The 17,874-nt window shown below is 46.9% G+C and overlaps 1 protein-coding gene across 1 annotated transcript in view; it reads right to left on the reverse strand.

Annotated features, from left to right (window-relative positions):
• Positions 1-322: 322 nt before the first annotated feature.
• Positions 323-17,874, reverse strand: part of ampd1 (adenosine monophosphate deaminase 1 (isoform M)) — a 90,611-nt gene continuing 73,059 nt past the window's right edge. Inside the window, exons 11-15 of the mRNA XM_086011584.1 lie at positions 16,685-16,848; positions 13,355-13,475; positions 11,841-12,014; positions 9,473-9,583; positions 323-6,885 (exon numbers count right to left, since the gene is read on the reverse strand). Coding sequence (XP_085867710.1) covers positions 6,727-6,885; positions 9,473-9,583; positions 11,841-12,014; positions 13,355-13,475; positions 16,685-16,848 — 729 coding nt within the window. The 3' untranslated portion in view covers positions 323-6,726. The remainder of the gene's footprint in view (positions 6,886-9,472; positions 9,584-11,840; positions 12,015-13,354; positions 13,476-16,684; positions 16,849-17,874) is intronic.

Raw genomic sequence — 17,874 nt, forward strand, 5'->3', positions numbered from 1 at the left:
CCCCCCTGCCGACCCCGACTCCCACCGACCCCCCCGCCAACCCCGACTCCCGCCGACCCCCGACAAATTTCCCAGTCTTATAAAATACCTTCCGAAATCCGAAATTTTCCGAAAACCGAAACATGGCTGGTCCCGAGGTTTTCGGATAAAGGATAGTCTACCTGTACTGTAAAGTACTTTGGGACATCCTGAGGTCTTACTTCTTTTTAAAATCGCACAGGGCTACGTTAATCCAAACATCTGCACAGTCTTATCTCCTAGGGAGGCTCAAGAGACACTAAAGCAAGAGAGAATAAAAACTGGAAAAGCAAAGATAATTGGAAACCGTTTTTTCTCATTTATGTTTAATGGAGAATTCTGTAAATGCCTTCAAGGATCAATTCTACATTTCTGAACAGAGTAGACAATATCAACACAAAAATGAAGGCTGCTTCTGCAGGCCTTTGAGACTCTGTAAATTAGAATTGATTGGCCTAGAAATTCGGTGGGGTTAGCGCCCAATTAGAGGCGTTAGAGGGTCTTGCGCCGGAATTATAGCTGGTAACGAAATTGCGTTGGGCCCTACCATCAGCGTTAGCCGGTAGCGCTGCGCCGGCACCGATGACGTCATCGGTGTGCGCAGCGTCCCGGTTGCCATGGTAACCCGGCCCCAAGCCCAAATTCAGTTGCGGCCGCCTTGCCCGTGGCAGCCGCAGCCAACGATTGTTGAAAGGGATGTAACACACCTTTGCGCCGGCGCATAAAGGTGGAGCGGCGGCCGGCCGCTTTCCCGGCGGCCGCCTGCCTCCACCACCCCCCCGCGGCACTGATGTGTGTGGCCCGCGAGCCCGGCTCTTCCCCGAGGTGCCGGGCTCATTTGTCGGGCAAATCGACCGGCCAGCAGTCGGCTGCAGGCAGCTCCTCCTTAACAGAAGGAGGAGGCCTGCAGTACCCCAGCCTGCCGCACCGCCTCGGGTGCCGCAGCGGGGGATTAGCGCCTCAAAACTGCACTGAACGCCCATAGTGAGGCGCAAAAACCCTCCATTAGCACCCGCCGCCGTCTGGGCCCGGGGCAACCGAATTTTCGTCGGGCGCAGCGGCATTAACGCCGGCGCAAAATTTCGGGCGCTAAAGCCCTGGCGGACCCACAACCGAATTTCTAGGCCATTATGTTCATAGTATGCATTGATTTAAGACATTGTTTTCCTTCAAGAACGCCAGCTTTGTCTTCACACAAAGGTAATTGGCTACAGGCTATTCCAGAGCTCCAATTAAGCGCCCACCCCAGCCTCCCGTTAATTCTTTAGGTTTCCCACTGAACTCTGCAGCATTCCCCAACCAAGAGGGCAGGCAGATGATCTGTCCTCCAGCCTCTACTCTGAGAGTGGCTGCTAAAAGGTACGAGAGCCATGTGAGGTGACTCAGCCTCCGCTTTCCCCTCGGCCTCTCTGCAAAAGTACCTCACCTCCACCAGCCAACTGCCTGAGATAGGGAACTCAGTACATGGGGAATTACAGGCAGAGGGACTCGTGTGTCAGACCATTCTGAAGCATAGCAAGCTGGACCCCTGGGACACTAACTTCTTCTGAATGTAGAGGTCAAGGTTTTTGTTGTGTAGTCACCCAACAGTTGGCATAGTAACTGTGGCATAAGATGTGCTGTAGCCTCAACCATATTAACATATAAATTGGTTTCAGCTCAGGACTTGAAGAAATCATCCTTTAATACAACCATAGTTTACACGGGGAAGTCCCAGAATGCTAGCTAGCAAGGGCCCTACTGATAGGCATCAGTCTTAAGGCTCAATCCCTCCTGTTTGCCGTTAGGTGATTGATGTTGTCAGGGGAGTTGTGGGCTTAGTGTCCCCAGGGACTGTAAAATTGGGACTCACTCCTCACTGCTATCAGGCAACATTGCTGGAAGAATATAGAGATGGAGATGAAATTGCTAAGAAACGCATTAACCCACAGGTTAATAAATGTGATAAAATAGCAGAGAGAGGAATTTGGCACAAACATACAAACGCGTTTGAGAACAATATCACCCCACTGGTGAGGACAGGATTAGGTTTGCTGGGAATGGGCCCCACGGTCCGTTATCCGACTGATATTCCCTGTCTAGACTCACATGTGAAGAATGGTCACTAATGTGAGGTACCAGAGGGCCACACCAGCTGTGGGGCTGTACCCTCACAACTCACCAGTTTCAAGAGAGAAGGGGCTTCCAATGAAAACAAATTAAATGAGCCTTGAAATTCCTGGTAGCATCCCGTGGGACCGCCACACACCAGTCTGCCCCAGCGCTGGCACCATCCCAAATTTCGGGGATGGGATCATTAGCAGACACATGCACTATTTGCAGTGCTCCCTGAGTATACGCCCCATAGTGAGGGGTGAGGAATTTCGGAGTGGCCCTGTGGGAGGGTGGGGGGGATTGTCTGGCCATTTGAGCCAAAGCTCCCAATTGCTTAAAGACCGGCGAATTGACGTTTGCCAGCTGCTCAATGGCAATCGATCCTCTGCCAAGTGGCCTCTACTTCCACCAGTATTAGGGACAGAGGAGGCAGAACCAGTGGGATTTCTGGCAGGTGACATCATCCTGCTCGGCTCTTGCGCCCCCCCCTCTTCTGACTGGAACAAGGGGGCGGTGCAATTCCAGAAAAAGAAAAAAAGAGGGGTGGAGAGGAGACCCAGCAGGCTCCATATCCCACCCCTAATTAATCTCCCCATGCCCAAGCACACAACAAGGACTTTACACCACCAGAGGCCTGGAATTTCTAGCCCACTGAAAGAATTGTTCATTTTCTTTTGTGAATTTGTAATCATTGTGGTTGCTGGACTCTGAAACACTTTCCTAACACTTTGTCAGTACTCACAGTTCAGTTGGAGTGAGGTTAGTTGTTCTGCTCCCTCTACTTGTCTCCAATGATGTGTCTCAGCCCTAATCTCAGACAAAGCACCCCCTAAATGCACCATTTCCATTTCCCACACAGTCACTCTCTAAGTGTAACTGGCCAATTTATGGTATGAGTTCAAATGAGGCAATGGCCTAAACTCAGGATCCTCAGGGTCAACAGTCAGAGGAGACTTTAATCCCATCAGTCTGGCCTGAAACTAAACCCAGCTCCCAGAGATGAAAGGCTAGTGTTCAAACCGCCATAAAGCACTGTAGATCAAAAATGATTAACGCCTGTTTGTCCACATCACAAAGTGCTAAAACCCTTTTATAATCATGGTGCATTAAAGAACTGGCAGACACAGACTGCCATCATCTGTTAAACACACGTCAGGCACCCAGAATATGAAGGCCACAAATTAATCATTAGATATTATAAATAGAACAGCAGCTCCAGCCAGGGGATTCAAAGCTGTAATCTAATCTCCACTTTCAGAGAACAGCTTTAAACCAATTGCACGGTGTCCTTACAGCTTTATCTGGTCTTCCTCAATTCTGAAAATTGGATGACAGCCTTGTAAACAGTGCCAGGAATATATGATCCTTTTTCTCTTTTTCACCAATCCTCTCAGCCCTCCCTCCCTCTTCGAGAGATGTGGCCTACTGACAGAGCTACATATCCACAGGTGGCAGTCTGCCTCTGCTACTTCATGGGCAGCCATTCATCATACGTTGCCAGAAGCAGGGGAAGCCTCTTACATAGAAACATAGGAGATAGGAGCAGGAGTAGGCCATTTGGCCCCTCGAGCCTGCTCCGCCATTCAATGAGATCATGGCTGATCGTCCAAACTCAGTACCCGGTCCCTGCCTTCTCTCCATATCCCTTGATCCCTTTAGCCTTAAGAAATATATCTAACTCCTTCTTGAATATATTTAATGAATTGGCCTCAACTGCCTTCTGTGGTAGAGAATTCCACAGGTTCACCACTCTCTGGGTGAAGAAATTCCTCCTCATTTCTGTCCTAAATGGCTTACCCCTTATCTTTAGACTGTGACCCCTGGTTCTGGACTCCCCCGCCATTGGGAACATCCTTCCTGCATCTAGTCTGTCTAGTCCTGTTAGAATTTTATAAGTTTCAATGAGATCCCCTCTCATTCTTCTAAACTCTAGCGAATATAAGCCTAATCGACCCAATCTCTCCTCACACGTCATTCCTGCCATCCCAGGTATCAGTCTGGTGAATCTTCGCTGCACTCCCTCCATGGCAAGAACATCCTCCCTCAGATAAGGCGACCAAAACTGCACACAATACTCAAGGTGTGGTCTCACCAAGGCCCTGTACAACTGCAGCAAGACATCCTTGTTCCTGTACTCGAATCCTCTCGCTATGAAGGCCAACATACCATTTGCCTTCTTAACTGCCTGCTGCACCTGCATGCTTACCTTCAGCGACTGGTGCACAAGGACACCCAGGTCTCGTTGCACTTCCCCTTTTCCCAATCTATTGCCATTCAGATAATAATCTGTCTTCCTGTTTTTGCCACCAAAGTGGATAACCTCGCATTTATCCACATTATACTGCATCTGCCCAATCACCCAGCCTGTCTTTACATGGTCTCTATAGATCTTACAAAGGCTTTTGACTTGGTCATCAGAAAGGGCCTTTTCCAATTGCTAAAGAGAGTTGGTTTCCCCCCACCCCACAGTCCGCCTCAGTCTGATTCAATCCTTCCATCACTCCCTCCCTAACAGCACTGCGGGAGTACCTTCACCACACGGACTGCAGCGGTTCAAGAAGGCGGCTCACCACCACCTTCTCAAGGGCAACTAGGGCTGGGTAATAAATGCCGGCCTTGCCAGCGATGCCCACATCCCATGAACAAATTAAAAAAAAATGCTGGTACAAAGGCTACAATCCAGTAATCAATCTGACAAATCCCTAGTGATGTCAAGCAGGGATGTGTTTTGGCATCAACACTCTTTGATACATTCTTCTCGATGCTGTTTCATTATTCTTTCTCATGTAATCCCGAAGGTGGATTACTCCATACAAAGTCGGATGGAAAACTCTTTAATATTGCACGTCTGGAGCGAAAAGTAAAATCAAACATCTGTTGATGAAAGAATTTCTCTTCACTAACGATGCAGTGCTCGTTTCACACAGTGAAGAGGAACTTAAACAACTCTGCAATAGCCTTTCGCTAGCTTGTGATGGATTTGGACCAACCATCAGTTTAAAGAAGATCATGGCACAAGGTGTGTTGAGTGCACCAGAAGTTTCAATAGCTAACACCACGCTAGAAGTTGTACACAAGCTCTCCGACCAAGGATCAACTGTGTTGGATAACCTACCTCTAGAAGACGAGCTAAGCTCTGGCATCAGAAAGGCAGCAACCATATGCGGCCAGTTGACTAAGCGTGTGTGGAATAATAGGAAATTATCATTGAGCACCAAGATACGGCTCTGGAATTGGAATTGTCTGTGGCAAATTGCAATGAGACCTGGACCACCTATAGCAGGTGTGAGAGAAGACTAAATTCTTTCCATACCTGGTGTCTCTGCTGTATTCTACATATCAGGTGGGAAGACAAAGTTCCTGACACCGAAGTACTTGAGGGAGCTTAGTTGCCAAGTCTATTAACTTTTGTCAAACACAGACGCCTCTGGTGGCCTGGCCATCTCTATCGGATGGGAGATGGGCCCAGTCCAAAGGCTCTCAACCAAGTGGCCTTTCGTGTGGGAGCCTAGGCAGCGATTATCGGTAGGCTATTCAACTGGGGGCGGGGGGGCATCACAACTGAGCCATATCCAGTCTCACCTGCGCATCCACTTTAAAGCAGGGGTAACTGGCTACTGCTCAGGATTTTCCCCTCCCCAGCCCAGGGGCACTGAGGCTAATTGTAGTTCCTCTATTGCCCCCCTGACTGAGATCAGCCAACTTTGCCCAGACTGGGGATAGAAGTTGTGTATACTTCAGTGCCATCCCAGGCAGTCCTTTTACCCACAAGGCCAGCCAGGGGAGCTTTGTCAGTGAAACACAGGGCAGCAACCTAAACCTTGTTGAAAAACGTCGTCGGGTCACTTGTTCGTGAAGTCATGGTGTCAAAAGGAAGGCTGGCTCTTTTTTACAAACCCCACCCCCCCGCCCCATAAAAATAAGGAATTTATGACAGCAGCGCAACACAATAAAATGGCTGAGGGGGGGGAGGCGTTACATCCTAAAATTGCCTAACTATTATATTTGCAACTAGAAAGGGAGGGAAAGAAAGACAGGCTGAGCTCAGTGAAGGGGAGAGGGCAGAAAGGTCAGAAAACATTCTGATGAAGACGGTGCCCCTTTAATACCACATCACACGGATTTTCAAGATGGCAGCTACTAGTTGTTAGAGGCAACACCTGAAACAGTGGGGCGTTCCAAAGCACAGTCTGCGTTTGTACTGTAACAATCCTTAATCAAACTGAACTACAAATAAATAGAGCTTAAAATCATTATTTTACTTTAGATCCAATGATTGGACAATGGAGAAAGGTGGAAATGTTCAAATGACTGGAAACACTGAGGCGTTCCACAGCTGCAGCTCCAGCTTGAGAATCCATGCCTGTAGCAGAAGCCCCACTTCCCCGTAGCATATCTATTTTCATTGAAAGGCTATGCAGCGACCTGCCATGGGTTTGGGTGACATTTTTGCAGCAATCACTAACAATTTTCCCAAACTGTTGCCGCTCGAAAAATTAAGATGCTCCCAACCTCTCTGGAGATCTGAGCAATTAGAACTACAAGAGTATCTCTCCTGGCTTACGGCAGATCAACCCACGTCGCTAAATTCCCACCGACGCAGCAGCAATGCCTTTATTCCAGGTCCTTCAACCCCTCCCTGATCAGGTTAAGTTCGTAGCAGAGTGTTTCATAGCGGAAGGCCATTCGTATCTGAGCTACGTTTGTCTTCTGAATGCAGTTGCCCGCTGGGCCTTCCTGGCGGTAGTTGGATCCCAGAAAAAGGGCCTTCTCCTGCAAGATAAGATTACATAAATGGTTGCATCAGTATATCGCATCAAAACATCTCACAACGACGTGAATTCATTTCCCACCGATTGTTGGTATGCAGGCGAGAAAAGCAAACACAATGGCAAATAAGACGGTGAACAAAAAAATGAGAAGGATTCAAACAGGAGACGATTAGGATACAAACTCCACATAATCCCAGAAGAAGTAAAGGAGTGCAGCAAAAGCAAAAGGTTCTTGGATGAGTAGAGAAATTATAGAAGATTAAGGGGTGATCTAATTGAGGTGTTTAAGATGATTAAAGGAGTTGATAGTGTCGATAGAGAGAAACTATTTCCTCTGGTGGGGGAATCCAGAACAAGGGGGCATAACCTCAGAATTAGAACTGGGCCATTCAGGGTGATGTCAGGAAGCACGTCATCACACAAAGGGTGGTGGAAATCGGGAACTCTCTCCCCACCAAAAAGCTGTTGAGGCTGGGGGTCAATTGAAAATGTCAAAACTGAGATTGATGGATTTTTGTTAGGCAAGGGTATTAAGGGATACGAAACCAAGGCAGGTAGATGGAGTTGAGATACAGATCAGCCACAATCTAAATGAATGGCGGAACAGGCTTGAATGGTCTCCTCCTATTCCTATATTCCTAAAATGGGACTTAAAGAAGAGGCACACGACAAACCGAAGGTTACACAGTGACAAATTTTGAGTCTGCACTAAATGTTCTTTCAGGTTTGGCATCACCAGGCACTCTGGTTCAGCAAACCCCGTGCCCCTTACATTCAGGAGCTTACCGCTGGTTACTTATCCCTCATTGTTTTCTTTTGCTACTTTTGATTTAGTCAATGAGATATTTGATTGGGGCCTAGTGTTTCCTCCACACTTGCGCCCAGATATGCCTGTAATCTAGGCGCAAATGAATTACGTGGCTTAAACGATGGCGGAACTTTGGGTACAAGTGAGTTGCGCGAGCAACACCCAAGTCTCCTCAATCCTTCAAGTCCATCCATCAAATCCTCCATCCGAATGGATCTCCGCCCTCAAAACTGGCCACGCCCCGCATTCCCAACGTGTTCCTGCTCCCCACCATCATAACTTGTTTGAATTCAGGCATGGGAAGGCCACCCACCCCAGAGCAGTGGGGGCCTACTCTCATTGGCAAAGTCGTGTCCAGATGGCGTTATCATGACCCGCAGGCCATTTTAACCACAAGCCCCACCTAAAATGCGCATAGTCTCGAACCCGCCAGCAAAAGTTGGCAGCAGCCAAAGACCCTGGCCACCAGTTAAATGAGATTTAATTTTTGATTTTACAGGTTCCTTGTGGGCCCCGCAAGGATACCTGAGGCCTCCCCTTCCCCAGGCATCCTCCCCCCTCCCCCACACTGCCCCGCGATCGTGGACTTTCCGGCCCGCCACCCCCCCCCCCCCCCCAAACCCCGTTACTTGCTTTTCTTGCCAAGGACTGGTTCTGAGGGTCCCTGGCAATGATATGACTCCCCCCACCCCCTCCAGCCCCCAATGAATTCTGACTGCTACCCACCGGTGTCGATATCATTCCCACTGACATCGGATGGCAGTCAGTGTCGGGGCAAGCGTGTGAGTTAAAATCTCCCGGGCCACGTGATCTAGATTGCTATCCGCTTTGGCCCTCACATCCCTGATTCTTGTCCCGAGTTAAAATCAGGACATATGGATTCTAATATGCACCTTGACTTTTTTTTCCCCTCTTTGAGCCTTCCTGGCGTTGCTAGAATCAGAAGGAGCTCATTCGACCCATCGAGCCTGTGCTGCCTCTTAGGTAGAGCTATCAAATTAGTCCCACCCTCCCGCTCTTTCCCCGTAGCCCAGCAAATTTTTCCCCTTCAAGTATTTATCCAATTCCCTTTTGAAAATTACTATTGAATTTGCTTCCTCCACTCTTTCAGGTAGTGCATTCCAGGTCATAACAACTCGCTGCATAAAAAAATTCTCCTCAACTCACCTCTGGCTCTTTTGCCAGTTATCTTCAATCTGTGTCCTCTGGTTACCGACCCTCCTGCTAGTGGAAACAGTTTCTCCTTCTTTACTCTATAAAAACCCTTTATAATTTTGAACACTTCTGCTAAACCTCCCCTTAACCACCTCTGCTCTAAGGAAAACAATCTCAGCTTCTCTAGTCTCTCCACGTAACTGAAGTCCCTCATCACACGTACCATTCAGGTAACTCTCCTCTGCAGCCTCTACAAACCCTTGGCCTCTTTCCTAAAGTGCGGTGGCCAGAATTGATCACAATACCCCAGCTGAGGCCTAACCAGTGATTTATAAAGGTTTAGCATAACGTCCTTGCTTTTGGTACTCTATGCCTCTATTTATATATATATGCCTTTATTAATAAAATGTATAATTGATATTAGCTGAGTTCACCTGTGTGACTGTGCCTTATATTAACAGGCTGAGCTTTCAACTTAAAGGAAAGAAAGGCACTTTATGAACAAAAAGCAACGGTATGATTAGACTAGAATGTGCCAGCATATAAAAGAGTTATTTTTTTTTAAAGAGGGTGTTGCAATGCTCCCAGGTACAGGTTTAAATATCCCCAAGTAGAGACCAGTTACCTCTTCAGAGAAGCCACTCTGCAGGACACTGTTACGTGCTATCTCACATATGTCGCAGGTACTCAGCTTGAAGACCTGAGCAGCAATGGCATATTCTTCCATCAGTGGTTCCTGTCAACATGTGGTACACAATGAAAGACATGTTAATGGTCTATTTTACACTGATACATGTGGTGACAGTAGCACACAGGGGTATGGTAGTGTAGTGCTTATGTTACTGAACTAGCAATCCAGAATCAATCTTGTTAGAACATGAGTTCAAATCCCCACAGTGGCAGTTTGTAAATTTAAATTTAGGTTTAAAAATAAACTAAATAAATCTGGAACCAAAATGGCATCAGTAGAAGTGTCCGCGAAGTTGTCGGATTGTTGTAAAAACCCAACTGGTGCACTAATGTCCTTTAGGGAAGGAAACCTGACATCCTTACCTGGCCTGGCATTTACCCAACTCCACACCTGGCCGGGCATTTACTCGACTCCACACCTGGCCTGGCATTTACTCGACTCCACACCTGGCCTGGCATTTACTCGACTCCACACCTGGCCTGGCATTTACTCGACTCCACACCAATGTGGCTGATTCTCAACTGCCCTCTGAAATGGCCTAGCACGTTTGGTTGTATAAATGTTTAGAAGGCGGCTCACCGCCACCTTCTCGAGGGCAACTAGGTATGGGCAATAAATGCCGGCCTTACCAGCGATGCCCACATCCCGAGAATGAATAAGTAAAAAAGCAAAGCATGCCTGCAAGAGTTCTCTAAACTAGATGCTTATTAGCAGTGAGGAAAATGGGCCTTTTGCTGCGGGACTGCGCTCAGCCTCAGTGCTTAGGCCCAGTAGTTGCGGCTTCCAGGTGAAGAATACGCAAACCCAATGGCCTAAACCGAAAGAGAGCAGCAATCTCAAACAGTCCATTGTTTTTTTTTGTTGTCTTTCAATTTGCCCGCTGTCCATCTCAGAGCCTTGAGAAGATGGGCAATCCAATTCTGCTGTCAGTAGCGGACAGACGGTAAGGGAGCAGGAGAATACAAGCAATCTCATTCCTTCGCCTTGAGGCTCCACGTAACGACCTGTCCAAAAACCTGGCATCCCAGCTGAGGTGGAGAAATTCACAACTCTGTAAAGTGAGCTGCTCTGGTGGTTCAATTGGTTAATGCGCTGCCCCGTGTTGAGCCGTACTGAATAGGAGGGTCCCCAGCATAATCCCCGGTCTGTGTTGAGCTACCTTATCTCAGCCACGGCTTTGGTTTAGGCATTACACTTGGCCTTGAGTCATCTAGGCCCTAGGGGGTAGGAAATGATCTGCTAGTGTTGCTACTCCCAGTAACCCCTGATGTGAATATTCAGTGAGAACAATATGGACAATGGTTGTTGACCATATGAAGAACGCCAACTTGGGTGAGGTATCTGAGGATGGCCAGAGCCTTGAACTGTGAGAGTACATGATCAGGGTAATTCTGTGTTCTTCTCTCCTCTTATCCCTTTACTCTCCTGAAGGCAGTGGCTCATGTTGGGTACAGGCTGATGGGCGCTGGAGCCCTCTAGTACCTTAACAAAATGACCAATGTTCAGTGAGTGCAGGTGGCCTTTTGATTTTGGGGCATGTGCAGCCAAGCCTAAGCCTATCCTCACTCAGCACGTACACATACACACCTTCATCTCAGCGGTAGCCCTCACGCCTCTGAGTCAGAAGGTTGTGGGTTCAAGTCCCTCTCCAGAGACTTGAGCACATAATCTAGGCTGACACTGCAGTGCAGTACTGATAGAGTGCTGCACGGTCAGAGGTGCCGTTATTCAGATGAGACATTAAATCGAGACCCCATCTGCCCTCTCAGATGGACGTAGAAAATTCCATGGCACTATTCAAAGAGCAGGGGGAGTTCTCGCCGGTGTCCTGGCCAATATTTATCCCTCAACCAATATCATTAAAAAATGGATTATATGGTCATTAATCACATTGCTGTTTGCCGAGTGCAAATTGGCTGCTGCGTTTCCTACATTACAACAGTGACAATACCTAAAAAGTACCTTATTGGTTGTGAAGCACTTTGGGATGTCGTGAGATCATGTAAGGCACTATATAAATGCAAGTTCTTTCTTTTCTTTCTTCCAGCAAGGGAATATTTATCAGAACAGGAACCCTTGCTGATTTTTGTGCTCCCTAAGGTTTGGCTGATTGTGGAACCTCTGATAATGCCCTGGGTGAGAGCAGCTCACCCAGCACAGATCAAGGACCTGTCCATGCCATGTGACCTACTGCTATACCGTGCAATGCAATTACCCAGTGAGCCTTAAAAAATGTTTATTCCACAGCCCTTCCCCTAATACACCTGCAGTAAGACACCGAGTGATCCCGTGTTCTCCTCACCTTGGTGTAGTGGAACTGCATGGGATCATCAGTGGAGAGTGAGATCATTAGGCCTTTCTTCTGAAAGTCAGGAAGTGGATTCTTGGCGTACTCCAGGAAGAGGCTGTTGTTGCTGAGAGGAGACAAGGCGATGGGGATCTGAGTCAGATAGTACAAGTACTGCAGCACTGGGCTCTGAAAGAACAACAGGACCTCTAAATGTCAGCTTTACAACCTTCAGCCCGATACAGTGTGTGTGACTGACCTACAAGTGCTTCCACATGTCGGACCAAGTCCTACCATCTCATGGAATAACCATGGGTAAACCTAAGCTACAGAACTACTTACCTGTCTGGGAGGAGTGGGGGTAATAATATTAATGAGACTGAGGATGTGAATAATAATAATAATAACAGCTGAGGATTTGAAGGTAACAGAGGTTTTTTCAGCACAATATTTGCATTGTCCACTGAATCTCACTCAAAGAGCAGACACTAGTTTATCCAAGAACCTGTGAACATCAAAGCAACACCAGTTGTTATTGGCCAGGGTGCTGTTATTCTGCAGGCGACAGTATAAATTGATGCTCAATATTTTACAGTTGCCATTTAACACGTGTATAATAAAAGAGATTCTCCCCATAGTTCCTCCTTCAGTTTGACCTATTTTAATTCTGTCTCAGTTTTCTCGTTGTTCAGCTCCAGTTTTATATCTGATTTAGCGTCACTGAATCCAAATGCTCTTTTTACCTATTTCAAATCTTCCTTTGTTTCGATTTTCCTTTTATTTTGTATTGAGCATCTCTCCCTCTCCCCTGCCCACAGGCACCCTTGGCTTTTGCACATTCTGCCACTCTCCCTCATGTAAGGGCACCAAGACACATTTTTTTTGGTGGGGTGTCCAGTCTGCTTCCTTAGATGGAAACACTTGCTGGAACCCCTGCTGGAACCCCCCCTGCTGGAAATTTTGTGCAGAAAAACCCCTGCTGGAACTCCCTGGTGGAAACCCCCCGCTGAGACCCCCCCTGCTGGAAATCCCATGTGGGAAAACCCCTGCTGGAACTCCCTTGCTGGAAACCCCCTGCCGGGATTCCCTGCTGGGACACCCTGATGGGACCCACTTGAGCCTTTCTGGGGAGCAGTGCACTTCATCCTACTCGGCCTCCAGTCTTCCATCAGGTCCCTCCTGGTGAAGCAGGATTTCCCAGCATAGAGAGTCCTCACCCCCGCCCCCCACCACCCCCACTCTGCCAGGGCTGGGCTTGTAATTGCCATGCACAGGCCCTTACTAGGCCGAGCAGGATTTTCCAAGTAAGGTTGGGTACTGGCCCTTTCCCAGCCGAGCTCATATATTATTAAAAGCAGGAATAGCTGCTGTTCAGTTAAGTCTTTTTTTTTTTTTACTTTTTTCAAATGTCTGCCGTGTGTCTGTGCTCCAGTTGGGAAATGAGGAAAATGCATTTGATGGGATTCACGTCAAACCGCCATGATCTCCCTCCTTCCCCATTTCCCCTCTTGCTCTCTCTGTGCACCAACCTTTTTCAGATTGAGTCCGTGGGAGATGTTATCCGCTGTCATGAACGCTGTCAGTAGGTGTGTCACAGCCCCTGCCTCACCACAGTGTGGGCGGAACATGAAAGTGTTCATCCCTCTCTCCCTGAAAAAAAAGAGATGAGACCGTTTGTCTGAAAGTATTCAAGGATATCGCAGTTCCATCAGTCCCTTTAGTCCGCCCTGCCCTCTTGGTCATTCAGTGCAGTCCTGATAATTCAAATTTATTCCTGCTCCTCTTGGCCCACAAGGAAACTGAAAAAATAATTCAAAAACTAACTGCTCTTCTGGCCCTGGCTGCTGTTCTGGACAGGTTTGTCCTGGCGGGGAAGCCAGCACCGCTCCCCCCACTCAGACCTCGGGTTAAAATGGCAGATCAGGCTCCGATGAGGTCATCCGCTTATTTAAAGGGGACGCCAACAGCTTGGGGCGGATGTCCTTGACACCTGCAATTTAAAAGGTAGTCGGCCAAATCGGGGCGAGAAAGGAAGTGGGTAAATCCCCCCCCGCTCCATTTTAACTGCACCCTTTCCCCACCTGGTTTCCACCAGCCATCATTCCATTGAAGTTAGCCAGCTTGACACTTTGATCAGGTACAGACGGACGGGCTGAGAGATCCCGCTGAACATTACGGTGAGTGGAAAATGTACTCGGGTGGAGAAACGTTCTATATAATTGCCAACCTGCGAATGGCTGTTAACCTAATGAGACAGTCAGCTTTTAAAGGTTTTTTTTTCCGACATATCTTCAAAGCATTGCAATTGGTTTATTTTTTACCTCAGCAGTTTGTCTGACACCAGCAGTGAGAGTGAGCTACATTAGTATCCTGTGGTAACATTTTGTCACGTAAGAATTGAGTGACCATGTTTCAAGGATGAATTGTACGTTAAGGGATAGCGCAGATGAAAGTTCTTCGTTGTTTATCCATTTTGAAGAGAATAGTAAAGTTTTTCATTACTGAGTACTGTCATTTACTTGTTCTATGTTAAATAAATGTGCTTGTTAGTTTATAGCCTGAGCATTACTCTGATTGTATAGTCATCCATCTACAAGAGATGAGGAGTTCACCTGGGGGCATGTGATATATTCCAATAAGCCGGAACACAAGGGCGAGTTTGTTCTGTTTTATAGGGGACACAAGGTCCACTTACAAAAGGTGTCCCTGACAATGAATCCAAGTAACATATCTGTGCAAAGATTCAAAAGTGTAACAGAGATAGTGCCATCCGATCTTTAATATCCACCCGAGCAAAGGGTGGCACCCCCAACAATGCAGCATCTCGTTACAGAGCAGAGAGGGAACTCGTCATGTGGTGAATCAGTAGAGTGAACCTGGGTCCTGACCCTCAATGTACAGTTCCTCAGAGCTCCAGCACATTGTCTCACTTCATCACTGCACTGTAATAGTACTTGTTTCAACAAGATATATACTCAATTTTCAATCGGGAAAGTCTATAGGAAATAAAGCTTTGTCTTGGGTCATAGCGACTGAATAAGAAAGAAAGACTTGTATTGATATAGCATCTTTCACAACCACCGGACATCTCAAAGCGCTTTCCAGCCAATGAAGTACTTTTGAAGTGTAGTCACTGTTGTAATGTGGGGAACGCGGCAGCCAATTTGCGCACAGCAAGCTCCCACAAACAGCAATGTGATAATGACCAGATAATCTGTTTTTTTGTGATGTTGATTGAGGGATAAATATTGTCCAGGACACCGGGGATAACTCCCCTGCTCTTCTTCGAAATAGTGCCATGGGATCTTTTACGTCCACCTGAGAGAGCAGACGGGGCCTCGGTTTAACGTCTCATCCAAAAGACAGCATCTCCGACAGTGCAGCACTCCCTGCACTGGTGTGTCAGCCTGTGAAACACTGGTGTGGAAAGTCAGCCTGATGGGCTTCCCGGGTGATGATTTTCTAACACGTTCCACCCCCAAATCCAATCATCCCCTCATAATACCCCCACCCACCCGCCCCAAAGGAAAGTCACTGGACTTCTTCAGTTATATAACTAGATAAAGTCACAGCGCAAAGAAAAAAAAAGAGAAAATCCTAAATCCTAAAGCTAGCATCTGCAGTGATTATTTCTCTTGGTTTTTGGTGGGTGTCACAGATGAGGGTTAAGGGGTTTGGACAAGGAAATGAATCAAACTTTTTTTAGATGTTTTTAGGTGTTTTAGATGCAACAACAACAACATATATTTATATATCGCCTTTAATGTAGTAAAACATCCCAAGGTGCTTCACAGGGGCATAAATCAGACAACATTTGACACTAAGCCCCATAAGGAGATATTAGGGCAGGTGACCAAAAACTTGGTCAAAGAGGTAGGTTTGAAGGAGCGACTTAAAGGAGGAGAGAGAGGTAGAGGGGGAGGGAATTCCAGAGCTTAGGGCCTAGACAATTGAAGGCATGGCCACCAATGGTGGAGCGACACAAATCTAAAGGAGCTGCTCACGATGCGGTCTCCTCTACATTGGGGAGACCAAATGCCGATTGGGTGTTCGCTTTGCGGAACACCTCCGTTCAGTCCGCAAGTGTGACCCCAAGCTTCCGGTCACCAATCATTTAATTCTCTGCCCCACTCCCACTCTGACCTCGGCCTCCTACACTGTTTGAATGAAGCTCAGCGTAAGCTTGAGGAACAGCACCTCATCTTTCGATTAGGCACTTTACAGCCTTCCGGACTCAACAGTGAATTCAACAATTTCCGATCATAACAACTGCCCCCATTTTTTCCAGACAGCAGCTATTGGTAATGATTCTGCTATTCCCATTTACACATTCTCTGGGCCCATCTTTTGTTCCTTTACTTGTCCCATTACCATCCCCCTTTTGCCTTGCACCATCGTCCCTTTTGTCATTTAATCTCTCCTGACTTCCGCCGTGTCACAGACCTTCCCCTTTGTTCTTTTCTCCCTTTCCCTGCCTCTCTACTTGCTTAAAACCTGTTACATCTCGAAGTTTTTCCCATTCTGATGAAAGATCATCAGAAAGGTTAACTTTGTTTCCCTCTCCACAGGTGATGCCTGCGTTTCCAGCATTTTCTGTTTTTATTTCAGATTTCTAGCATCTGCAGAATTTTGCTTTTGTATTGGAATAGTCGAGTCTGGAGGTAATAAAGGCATGGACGAGGGTTTCAACAGCAGGTGGGCTGAGGCGGGGCGGTGACGGGCAACGTTACGGAGGTGCAAGTAGGCGGTGATGCAGTGAGGTTAAGTCGCTGTGAGCAATTAATCTATACTTTCTGTGCATCTAATCGGGTTAATAAATATAGCAGCAAATTTCATGACCTCACACTGCAGGGCTCTACCTTCGGAGATTGTTGAGGACCATGATGTTAGCATACATATAACACAGGTAGTAGGAGTATGAAGGGTTCTTTGGCATGTTCCATTCCTCCGGTGTTGGGCTCTTTGTGCAGAACATGTGGCCACTGTGTTTGGACTCATCATCCACGCTGTCAAAGCCAGTGATCTGGGTCATTGGAGAAAGGAGGAGATGAGGCTCATTAACCAAAATGAAATTGTTATCGATCGCGCGGAATCGTCCACTGTTACAATAAAGACTTGCATTTATAGAGCGCCTCATCCAAAACACCTCAAACCCATTCACATAAAATTAATTACTCTGAAGTAAAGAAAGAAAGACTTGCATTTCTATAGCGCCTTCACAACCTTGGCACCTTTACAGCCAATGAAGTACTTTTTGAAGTGTAGTTACTGTTATAATGTAGGAAACGCAGTAGCCAATTTGCACACAGCAAGGTCCCACAAACAGCAATGTGATAATGACCAGATAATCTGCTTTAGTGATGTTGGTTGAGGGATAAATATTGGCCAGGACTCTGGGGACAGCTCCCCTGCTCTTCTTCAAAATAGTGCCATGGGATCTTTTACGTCCACCGGAGAGGGCCGACGGGCCTCCATTTAACATCTCATCCAAAAAACGGCACCTCTGACAGCACTCCTGCAGCACTGCCCTGGAGTGTCAGCATAGATTTTGTGTTCAAGGCTCTGGAGTGGGACTTGAATTCACAATCTTCTGACTCAGAGGCAAGCGTGCTACCCACTTTTTTTTATTTATTTTTTATTAATATACTTTACTGAACATTAAGAACATTTACAACATCGTGATCATTACATCGTATGATACAAATCAATTCCACCACCCTACACAGCCATTCCGCCACCACATTTTAACATCAAAACCTGAAGTTTAATTTGTCACCTGCAACACATATTAATCGATTGTGCTTTAAAAATTGGTTGTAAAATACTGTCCTTAAATTCCTTTCTGAATAAAACATCCACAGAGCCTTATAATGGTCTTTTAGCTTATATTTAAAATACTCTTTTAGATTGATTCTCCGCCCCTTAAAAAATAGAGCATTCCTTCTTTGCACAATCACGAATCTAGCCAAACTGAACATTAAATTAATTGCCACTCCGCTAGACTCTGGCAGACTCTCCTGCAATCCCCATCTCAAAATTGAGTCCCACG

This window comes from Somniosus microcephalus, chromosome 18 (genome assembly GCF_052327205.1).
Source record: "Somniosus microcephalus isolate GS21.2 chromosome 18, FLI_Smic_1.0, whole genome shotgun sequence".
Taxonomy (NCBI): domain Eukaryota; kingdom Metazoa; phylum Chordata; class Chondrichthyes; order Squaliformes; family Somniosidae; genus Somniosus; species Somniosus microcephalus.